At 39.1% G+C, this 11,774-nt stretch overlaps 2 protein-coding genes across 4 annotated transcripts; both read right to left on the bottom strand.

Moving 5' to 3' along the window:
* Positions 1-3,383: 3,383 nt before the first annotated feature.
* On the bottom strand, positions 3,384-5,508 carry LOC143366297 (ankyrin repeat and MYND domain-containing protein 2). Of its 2 annotated transcripts, none has more exons than XR_013084717.1 (4): positions 5,218-5,508; positions 4,453-4,830; positions 3,684-4,381; positions 3,384-3,608 (listed from the first exon to the last, which is right to left on the bottom strand). XR_013084717.1 is itself a non-coding variant. In XM_076807238.1 (4 exons), exons 1-3 carry the CDS (start codon positions 5,416-5,418, stop codon positions 3,737-3,739), a joined length of 1,224 nt encoding a protein of 407 aa, XP_076663353.1. In that variant the 5' UTR covers positions 5,419-5,506; the 3' UTR covers positions 3,384-3,608; positions 3,688-3,736. The 2 variants fall into 2 exon arrangements, 1 of the variants encoding a protein (XP_076663353.1); XM_076807238.1 differs by having other exon boundaries at positions 3,688-4,381; positions 5,218-5,506.
* Positions 5,509-6,844: 1,336 nt separating this feature from the next.
* Positions 6,845-10,848, bottom strand: LOC143378381 (uncharacterized). Of its 2 annotated transcripts, none has more exons than XM_076830101.1 (4): positions 10,551-10,848; positions 9,177-9,404; positions 7,245-7,361; positions 6,845-7,161 (listed from the first exon to the last, which is right to left on the bottom strand). In XM_076830101.1, exons 1-4 carry the CDS (start codon positions 10,600-10,602, stop codon positions 6,887-6,889), a joined length of 672 nt encoding a protein of 223 aa, XP_076686216.1. In that variant the 5' UTR covers positions 10,603-10,848; the 3' UTR covers positions 6,845-6,886. The 2 variants fall into 2 exon arrangements, with proteins under 2 accessions (XP_076686216.1, XP_076686215.1); XM_076830100.1 differs by lacking the exon at positions 10,551-10,848 and adding an exon at positions 10,030-10,411.
* Positions 10,849-11,774: the final 926 nt, after the last annotated feature.

Raw genomic sequence — 11,774 nt, 5'->3', positions numbered from 1 at the left:
GGGATACGTTGACGGTTGCTTTCAAAGATCTGACGTCTCCAAAATCCTCTTCTTCGAGATTACGCGCCCGTAACCGTCCAGCGTGAAAATTCTCCGCGTTACCGAGCAACTTTGCTCGAATTTATTAAACAGGCTGCGCTTCTCGCATGCCCGCCGCCCCCCCTACCATCTCCGATCGCCCGAAAATCAAGCCGACGCGTGTCAGGTTGTGACGCGTCCAAGGTAGGGGTGGTTGGACAGGTGAACAAGCGAGGGCGGACGAGCACGATGAACGTCGGCCGGCTGCAGGAGACCGATAGGATACCGGGGCGGTGTAGGATCTCTTGACGCGTGCATCGATGTCCACTAGTTCCCGAGGGAAATCCACTTCATGATGGGAATCCCATTATTTCCCCGGCGATATAAAAGTAGGTAGTCCACGTGCTGTCCGGTCCAGGCCATTCCACCACCCCCGCACCCGCCTTCCTTTCCAACCCCGTCGTACCGCTCACCATACCACCCCCCCTCCTCCTGCTCCTCTGCCCCCGGCCCTTGCGATCCTCTCTCGATCCATTCGCAATTCATTCCGAGCCCTAGATTGTCGCTCTTCAAGGCGACACCGAAACACCCCAACTTTTTACTTTCGTATAATGCATTTTGTTCATACACCTTCAGAATCGAACATTTCTCAGCTATCTACGGGGATTCAATGAAAGCCCCTCCGAGGTAAGCCAATCTTTTCGAGGTCCCATGTCCCATGGATGGTAGTGGATGTTTTATCTGTATTTATTTAGCGTTGTTATTAAATTTCGAAGAAGAAGTAACGGGAAAATTGATGTCTAGATTAGCTGTAAGAGTTAATGTTTAGTAGTACTACAATTCCTTAAATAGGTACTACAAATGTACAACACGAATGTACGGGCTAGTAAAGAAAAGGTTTCTTCCTAAGGACCGTAATTATTATTAGTATAAAAGGATTTGATTTTTCATGGGAGAGAGGAACGTTACAAATATTGCATAAAGGCGAGGTAGATACATACAGGCGCGAATCTGCTGCGAAAACCTAACCTCCAATCATTTACACTGCGATTTGATTTTATATTTTGTTCATTATTTCTAAAAAAAATGTTAGTTCTACTGTATATATATATATATATATATATATATATATATATATAGCAAATTCGTATACATTTATTGTTTAAATAAATCCACGGATGTATATAATTGTAATTTCGCGCGTTAATTTTTTTTAACTCGCCTGACAGATGCCAAAGCCATCTAGCGGTGAGTCTCATGACCTAAACAGGTTTCTGACAACACTGAAGGGGAACCTATACCATCGACAAAATATAAAATAGACCTATCATCATGAGAGTCATGTCACCACAGACGAGGTATAGAGATAGATCTATCATCCAATGTAATTTTGTGGCACACACTCGGGGAGCTCGCGAGCCACCTTACCATTTTCGTGTCGCATGCAGCGTTATTAATTCAGAGTGCAATTCGATTGAAATCCTACTACCGGCTAGAATTTAAACTAAACATGGCGAAAGAGCTACGAAATACACAAATGTGAATCGATCCAGATCCACACTATGAACTGGGTAGTAAAAATGACAAGTTAATGTAGGAACCAAGTCAATTTACGCTGTGAACGCATCGTTACTAACTTTACCGACTTTGGGGATTGTATTGGATTAGTTCCCAGAGTCGCCGTTCTTAAATATAGGCTGGTATTCATAGTCGCTACTTATTCTTAAGCAAATGCTTAAGCATGCGGCATCCTTTACTAGCTACTAGGTTAGTAGAGGATGCCGCATGCTTAAGCATTTGCTTAAGAATAAGTAGCGACTATGAAGGCTATACTTCCGAAAACCGGTCAAACCCGATTGGGCTGAAATTTTGCAAATAGCTTCATTTTGCATAAAAATAACGTTTGCGAGAAGGATTTTTGGCGACTCGAAAATTTTTTTTTTACCATTTCAATGTCATTCTCTATCTTACCGACAGAGCGGAGAATCGGATTCAACAGTTATTCAGTGCATTCTCCTTATTAATCTCCTAAAATCTATAAAACAGAGATCAACTTAGAAAGAGATATCAGCTTGATACTGGGTATTAGTATTGGTTTTGGGTTAGTTTGGGGCGGGGGGCGCGCGCCCGCTCGCGGGCGCGTAAAGCATGGTAGCGAACCGATGTGAGTTTACACGGGGCCAAGCTTCAATGCATTCTCCTTATTAAATTTGACTCAAATTTTGCGTACAGGATTTTTTAAACACATGTACGAATCGAAGGTCCTGGATCAGGATGAGAAGGCGCTGTTTTATTTTTTATCACACCTATCTTGTGGGTGTTGATAAAAAAATGCCCATTCGAAACATTATTGAACGATATTAAATATGTATATACAGGAGAATAATAAAGAGAATGTTTGAATAACTGTTGTATCCTATTCTCGACTCTGTCGGTAAGGTAGGGAACGGCATTGAAATGGTAAAAAAAAAATTCGAGTCGCCAAAAATCCTTCTCGCAAACGTTATTTTTATGCAAAATGAAGCTATTTGCAAAATTTCAGCCCAATCGGGTTTGACCGGTTTTCGGAAGTTTCGCCACTATGAATACCGGCCATAGAGTGCCTGTCAAAATCTCTGACTTTTCACGAAGTCGATATTTCAGTCGTGTGAATCTACAGACAAGGTATAGAATAGACCTGCCATCTTATGGACTTTCGCGGCCCAACTTTGACTGCCTTACCAATCTAGAAATTCGACCACAGACGAGATATAGGACTCTCTACCTCTACTTCTATACCTCGTCTGTGCCTCATCTGTGCACCTACTTTTACTTCGCCGGTAACGTTGCATGCGACACTAACATGGTAATGGGGTCCTAGGACCCCACAAACCGGTGACAGAATAATACAGGGGTTGATAGATCTATCCTATACCTCGTCTGTGCCCTCGGCCATACCTACACAACGCCTACATACAGGGGCGCGGCGGCAGGGCGAGGTAAGAATCGTTTTCCTGATTTCAGCGAGCGCGGCAGCAGCACCAATTCCCTGACAGACGGTAACCGATCGTAAGTAGAGCCAATATCTGCATTCACGTCGGAATTGCGATCTGGGACGTGACAATAGGTCTATCCTATACTTTGTCGATGGCTCTATCACGGACGAGGTATAGAATTATTCTAGTTTCGCTAGACACAAACCCCATATGATATTAAATTTATTCTGTATCTAGTCTGTGGTGATACACTCCACCAGCCCAACAAAACCTGATTGTGTTCAACACAATTGTGACTATTAATGTAGTAGTCTCACAGTAACAGCGAGTATTTCGATCGCGACTTTAAGCCAAGGTTTTAAAATTTAAAAAAATAATACAAATTCAGAATGATAAAAACATATTCATAAGTATATTTTATTTCTATGGCGATGGTAATCACAATGGTACAATCCTGAGGAAATAACATTTTAGCCGAGTATTTGCGTATAATGGAAATATTTATAACACGTAATGACAATGAATTACTCCGGAAGAAGGAAAGGTCTAAATGTATTCTGGTGATACATAAAAATTCCGTTAGTCCGTGTAAAATAAAATTGTCAGGGATGCTTCCTGGAAAAGTGTAGGAGAATACAATTTTTCGTAGCTCCATAACTTTATGAAAATAATAGATGTTCAAATAGATACCTACAGTGCATCAGAGATTAATTGTCCAGAATTAAATTTCACGTTCCTTCTTCTTAATTGACGTTCAGATTTTGTAGCCTGGAGCTTACGGCGCTGTTTATTTGCTCTTTGTCCGCGTCGGTTATCTTTGTGCTCGGCGTCAGAGTTTGGCCTAGTCTGGTGCATTCCTTTTTATGCATAAACCAGTGGAGTCTCTGGCATTCTCTGTCGCAGTATTGTACTGTTTTACATTTGCTGCACTTCTTACTAGCTTTGTCCTCCCCGCACGTGACGCAAACTTGCGCGTTGTCGGAGAATGCTCTCTGTCCATTAATCGCTGCTGATACAAGTGATACAGCGGAAGGTGGATCGCTGGCTGCAAGGGTTGCTACCATTTGACGAAAAATCGTGCTTTCCCTGTACGGGAACTCCCTTACGCACTCCCTCAGGAAAGCTTCTTGGTATTCTGGCGTACCATCGGCTTTGCCACACTTCAAGAATTTCCTGATTAGAACCTCTATGGTATCCGACTTCTTTTCTTCCCCTTCTTCGCTAGTTTTCTCACTTTTCTCAGCCTTCATCGCTTCTTGCCTTTTTTGGAATTTGATTACCTCTGTCACGATACAACTTAAATAATGATATTTGAATGCCATCACCTCGTTCGTCTCTGCGCCTCTTGTCATTGCCTTGTGGCGCATACATTCTAGGACTTTCTGTATCTGGAAATTAGAAAGCCGAGGGGAATATAGCTCGGTATCAGCTTATTGTTACGCAAGAAATTATGCCTTACCTTGGCGGCGTTCTCTAAAAGACCGGGGCATCTTTGTAAATTCATTACTACGCGCACAGGATGTACATTGACCTGCATTATGAACTTGTGGAAAGAATCTGCCAGGTGCAACGGGAGCATCGATTCAGTTTGCAAACCTTGTGGTTTGACGTAGTAATCTATGTCAGCCTTTGGAATGAAGTTATTGATAGTTGCTACACAATTATGGTTGCCTACGAAAGCAGCCATCTGAGCTGGAGTTCGTTCTACGCTATTTATAGCAGTTAATCTTGCTCCATGGGACATCAAAAGGTGGCAGAGATCAGCGTTTCCACTCAGAGCCGCGAAATGAAGAGCAGTGTACGCGTGTTCGTGCTGACACGCGTTTACGTCCGCCCCCTGTAAGAGAGAAATTAATAAACACAAAAAAATCAAAGGTGCACAGAATTCGTGTAAATAGGTTGGTTTCTCTGAGGTCGTGTACATAATTTCTAAAGCCTGATCAAAGAAACAATGAATCAATGTTATAAATCTTTAACCGAGTTGCTCGTTATATGGATCTTTCGAATGGTGTACGTAATTCTAAAATATAACTCGTTTCTTTACAAAACAATCACACCTTGCCTAGCATTATTTACCTGTCACACACGTGCATGAAATAAGAAAATATATAGAGGGAACGCGTCACTGTTAATTTCCCATGAGAAATAGACGTGATTTGAATTGCTAAAAACATAAACAGATCTACAAATGCTTGTTACATACATCTTTAGACACTTAACCTACCTGATCCAGGAGCATCTGTACTATTTCTTTGTTTCCCTTGTAGCAGGCGTGTAGAAGCGGGCTCATACCATTTTCATCGACGAAATCTATTTTAATTTTATTCGCCGCCAACAGCGTTTTAAGTTCCGACACTTCATTGTTACTGATTTTCTCCAAAATCTTCTTTTGTATCTCGATGAGACTCTCCGTGGCAGGCGCCATTTTTGTTACTATCGATCAGCATACCGAGAACTCGAATGCTATGGAATGGTCGAGAACATTGAAAAGGAAGCATCCTTATCGATATCTGATACACGGGCCACAGACGAGATATAGAATAGACCCATGGAGGCACTGTCATTTAGGTCCATGGGGTTCATGGGTACGTATCGGGGCTGCATTTAGCATAAAGCGCACTACAGGCGTAAGCTGGGGCATCACTCTCTATGGGGCCACATTTTAAAACCTTATTCCTCGCAAACAATATAAAAAAACAACCTATATAATTATAGTTGCAAAATAAAATACATCTTTGTAAATATTAAATTGATAATATAAAAACTGAAGCACCAATGAGCGCATTAACTAAATGCAACGGTTGTCTATGCACTTTAGACACTCAATGCGTGAAACCGGAAACAGAACGGGCCCTGAGACTAGTGATCCTCTAGGGAGTGATCGGTATAACCGCAGCCATGTTGGAGCAAAACCGGAAATAACATAACCTAAACGTTTATCTATCTCTATCAGTAATTCTCTCTCTCTCTCTCTTTCTGTCAGTATTTCTGTCTCTTTCTTTTTTTTAACAGTTTCTTTCTCTGTCTACTTCCGCTTTTGCTTCAAATCGCGACAATACGCGTTGTTTCGATCACTGCCAAGAGGATCACTACCTGAGACACCCTGAGATTTCTTGTGATTCAATTTTCAAAATATATTGTTGAACTGGTGGAGCTTGGCTGTGAATAAAAAATAACCATGCCTCTGCTAACATATTACAAAAAAATTTCAGAGGTGTAGAACATTTTTCCAGTTTCAAAAAGTACGATTTTATTGGCTTAAATAGTTTTAATATTCTCTTTAAAGCTGGTATGTACACTGCATTCCACTTTAGAGCGGACTCGTTCCGCACAGGAATATACTTTTGATTGGTAGGAAACCGGCAGAGAAAGTCCTACGACCAATCGCGTGTGTCGGATCCGTGGGAGTTGCGCAGATCGATCGCAAATCGGTAGGGGCGTAGGTCCGCTCTTATATGGAATGGAGTGTAGAAGAGTTAACTATCACGTTTTGCTGTAACATAATAAAGTTTTTTATATTGAACATCTACATCACAAAATTCTTTCAAATTTTCCACTCCTATTCCGTAGATGTAAATATGTGAATAAATACATATTTAGTAATATCACTTCAGTATTTATCGGAAGACAATTGACACCAGTGCTTATATACAGTTATTGGATATGCGGGAAGCACAATTAACACCGATCAGTTTATTCACACATAAATTTTGCTAAATATATCAAGTATATCAATTATGTATGTAGAAAAAAATCAAATTAAATGATGTCTCCACTATCTGGGGTGTTATTAATTTTATATTACCTACATCGATTTAGTGGTTGGGTTGCAATTGAGGAATAAACATACGTTTCATTTTTATACATTAGTAAAATATATTGTTCATTATAAATCAACTATTATAATTTGACATGCGAGCTTTTTCTTTTTTTAGTAGCAATTCAGCCAATTCGACTTTTGCCAAAGTAGCTTTAATTTCTAACTGGTTAATTTTTTTCACATGCTCCTCTTTTATCACAGCCATTCTCTCTTCGTGATGCAGTTTTACTAATGCCAATTGCTGCTCCCGCTGTATAATACTTTTCATTCTTAATATTTTCAACTCCTCTTCGGTTTCTGTACATTTCCGCCTTTTGATTATACTTTCGTTCATATCGGTTATAGCATCTGTAACAAAGATATAACATATTTAAAGGTGTTAAAATATCATTTTTTGAATTTTATTAATTGAATTACATAAGAGCACATACCTCTTGAAGTTGACGCATTACTTTCTAATACAATTATTGTTTCTTCGTTATTATCATTCCTTTCTATATAATTCTCAACGTTACATTCACTCATGTTGTGCACCATCTGTCTTTCATCTGAAATTTAGTATTAAAGTAAATGTAACAATAGCTATTTGTAATAAAAGTTACTATTCTTTAGTCTTTAGTTCTTTTTAGCTTTTACAATGAAATTTCACAACTATTGATAAATAAACTTACTTTCTATTTCATTATCATCAACATTAGATGAAAATAATGTTGGGGCAGTCGTGGACCTGAAGGACGGGTACAACCATCGCATACATATTATTAAAAGTATTGTATGCACATACAATACGTATTAGATAAAATTGCGATACCATTATATTTCTGAAAACAAAACCAACACTTCAAGTAAACGATCATATTACAATAAACTTGTCATATTTTCTGAGAATTAAATATTATGTTTTTATTCACCCTATATCTTGCATTTCGTGTATGTAAGCTATGGCTTCACCCTCTCAATTTAAAATGTGTGTAATTCAAGCGTGCAGTTTTATAATTTACCGCGCCATGACATAGATGGCACCACTAAAGGTCCCTACCAAGCAACTGAAACAGGTGATTCCCCTTTCGTTTTTTGCTTCAACCCCCCCCCCCCATCCCGCAACTATGCTCCGTCCTTCAGGTCCATAGGGGATAACTACCACTGCGGGAGGGAAGCCAAAGCGGGACGGCCGACGAGGTAAATTCTGGTAAATGGTGCTCACCTTTCATTGGCCGCTATCCGCCGCAAAAATAGCACCCACAGCACACTGGGTGAAAATGAATCTCGGAAACGTCGTGCCTCTGTCACTGTGTGAGTGCGGGCTTGTCGAGATTAATTTTCACTAAGTGTACATATGTATGCCATAGCGTGCATAGCGTTCCAAAGCGTTGATAGTTACGTACCAAGCATGGTTTAGTGAATATAAGTTTCAATTAAGGGGCTACATAGTATATACCTACACCTAGGACTAGAAACTGTGTGCAGGTACCCGAGACTATGGTCTCGGGCGGGTTCGGAAAATTTCGGGCGGGTACCCGCAACATACAAATTTTCGGGTAGCTCGAAATTTTCGGGTATCTCGAAATTTTCGGGTAGCTTGAAATTTTTGGGCTTGGTTGGAAGAAGTCGGGCAGGTTCGGTCCAAGGCGTTATCGTTTCTTACATGCTAACTTAAAATAAAGTATACTATTATACCTAATAATATGTGTGAAAAGTTCTTTAATGCATATATTATACATTATTAAGAAATTGATAGGATACATCTACATATGCATATATGCACTACGCACGTCACTTAACTTGAATTGTGCCTAGCTATGATTGTATGAGTAATCGACGACGAAATACGACGATAACGCATTGGACCGAACCTGCCCGACTTCTTCCAACCAAGCCCGAAAATTTCGAGCTACCCGAACATTCGTATGTTGCCGGTACCCGCCTGAAATTTTTCGACCCAGCCCGTCTGCTCGGGTACCCGTACTTTCGGGTACCCGCACACCTCTAGTATAAAATATAATAAATACGTCTGTATTTGCCAATCATTTATGTATCTAGCTAAAATGCATATGTAAACTTTTAGTTTTGGAAATATTGGTGCTTTCTCGTCTATTAAGATTGAAAATAATATATTACTTAATATTTCGGTAGTTTTCCAAATTATAGATTTATTTATCACATTTTTAATTATAGCAGAGATCTTAGTTCTCTTCAGAGACATGTCTTTTGCAAAGTTTGAATCGGGCAATGCCAGTTGGGTCATCTCAAAGAGACCAAGTGAATTAAACAACTTCCACTGTGTTCTACAATGTTCACACAAAACCTCAGTTCTGCTTTCTTAACATGTCTCTCAAAAGTGGTTAGTGAATCCTCTACTATACCTTCTTCTTCTTCTTCTTCTTCTTCCTCTCCTCTTCTTTTACGCATTCTTATCGTGTGGGTTAACGTTTTTTTATGCTTTAGAAGCTCACTTTTCCCAGCTATGAAACTTCTTTTGCAAGCTGTACAACTAGCTTTGTATGGATCGTCGCATTTCTGCAGCCATGATGCAAAGTCAGGATCCTGAAGCCAAGCATCCCGGAATGCCTGTCTTCTAAAAACTCTCTTGCCTATTCATAAAATATTCATTATTAATTGATTTAAAATATTATAACAATGCATTTTCAATAAGTTCTAAAATAATTCAAGGAAAAAACATTGAAAGCAGAAACTAATATGTTCAGTTAATGACTCTATAATTGAAAAAACGCATATATTTCAAAGATCTTTGCTTTTTAAATTTAAACTCATGCAGGAGTATTGAACCTAACTTAAGCCTAACTCAAATTGACCATTTTAGAAATCGACTACAACCAAAAAAACAATTGCACGTTGTGTCAACCAGCGACAGCGACAATTTTGTGGTACATTTTTATGTCGTCGATACGGATTTCAAACGTGGTTGATTCCAGCGACAACTCAACCACTGTTCAGTTTTGTGGTTGTGGTGGGCTTCTAAAAGTGGTCCGTCTGAGTTAGGCCTTAGTTGATTCTCTACATCCGAGGTTCTATTAGAGGTATTTGGAGCAAGAACAGTCATGCTGCTATCATTGCCTAAATATATGTACAAAATATCCATTATTAGTTAATTTATAATATTATAACAATACATTCTAAATAAAATCAAAAGAATATGTATTAAAGGAAGAAACTAATGAACATATTCAGCATATCCTTAATAAAGGAAATACTTACAGTAGCGGACAAACATGTTACCATTTTTTCGATTTGTTTTGTTTTTGTCATTTTTTAACATCAACTTGGCACCATGGTATGTGTTTAATATACATATTCTGATGGAGATGAAAGCTGTATAAAACAAAAGTTTTATATGGCATCGAATAGGTCAACACATTTTTAGGGCCCACAAAGGAGTCACCACTTTTCGTTACTTTTAGGCCGTCTTAAACACAAAAGGTGCCCCCACGAAATATTAGGCTTTTATTACTTCTCAAAAGTGGTAACTTATTCGTCGGCTTTAAAAGTGTGTTGTCTTCTTTAATGTTTTATAGAAACTCGTTACAGAAATTCAACTTTAACTGGGTTTTATACAGCTTTTAATTCTCTATCAGAATATGTATATTGAGATAGTACTACAATAGAGATAGAGGGGATCAAAAAAGTCTTAATTTTTTTGTCCACTACTGTATATTTTTTAAAAAAAATTATCATTTTTTAAATAATACCAATGCAAAAGTATTAAATATTTGTCTTACCTAACTCGTTCATACTGTGACTTTGAAATTCAATAAAATAATACAAAATCATAAAACTGTTTATCTCCACAATATATAAGCGTCGACAAGCGCCTGCAAGCGTCCACAACCATTTACGGCGTCTACTGACCGTCTACAAATTAGTAAACAAAAACGTGGCGTCGCGTCGCCGCGTCCCTACCACAAATATACCGTATTGCTAATTGCTATAGCTGTTCTCCCTCTACTACGTCACAGAGTTGCTACGTCACTCAGCTCCCTACGCGGCCATTTTCTCCCTAATTCTGGCAACCCTGCATCTTAAACCATAAACATGGAGGAAGCATGCAATCATAGACTTATATAGACGGAGCGGAAAAGAGGACTGCGGGCGAGGGGAATATAAGATCGGAGGGGCAAAGGCAGAAACCATACAGGTAATTCGGTGGTTAGCTTCGGATGCATTCGGTTCGTGTCGGTTCAACATTAATGGCTGTTAATGGCTGTGTTCGAAACATAACCACTGTTGCTGTCGTAGTGGTCGTGGTATATAATAATCATACATTAATTGAGTGTAACAATGACTTATTTCGTAGTAAGCGGTTGTGCACATCGCAGGAAAAATAAAAACTACGAACAGCTTACTATATAATTATTTATGCATATTAATTATGTTTATGTATGCATGAATTTATATCAGCAATTTTCATTATATTCTTTTCAAGCTTACAAAATCTTTAAAAATATAACTATTCTTGCAAATATCTATAAATATGATTTTATTTAAAAAAAGCTTCATTCTATTTACTAATTTTGTTAAATATATATAGCCTACTACATGATATACGGAATTTTTAATGTATGTATAAGTATACCTAACCTTTTCGACTAAGTATCCTTCATAGATATATAACGTCATTGTATTTCCGAATAGCACCGAGGAGGAACGGAGTTACTCGATTTGCCTGTATCACCATCCCCTTACCGCGAACCTTGCAACCCCCCTCTGCACACGCTCCGTCTATATATGTCTATGCATGCAATAGGCGAACATGTAGAAGGCGGTAAAAAGAGAAACATATACATTGGGGACACCCTCTCTTTTTACAAAAAGGAGGATGTACTTACTGTTGATCAGCAGGGTCGCACGGAAATAACATAGGCGTAAGTTATTTAGCGGTGGGGGAACGCCACGCTTGCGCGCGATGGCGTCGCCACGTCGAACCAATCAACGCCAAGGCGGGA

This window comes from Andrena cerasifolii, chromosome 1, assembly GCF_050908995.1.
Source record: "Andrena cerasifolii isolate SP2316 chromosome 1, iyAndCera1_principal, whole genome shotgun sequence".
Taxonomy (NCBI): Eukaryota; Metazoa; Arthropoda; class Insecta; order Hymenoptera; family Andrenidae; genus Andrena; species Andrena cerasifolii.
The sequence above is the reverse complement of the archived record's forward strand: the minus strand, read 5'-3'. Positions and strand labels throughout refer to the sequence as shown.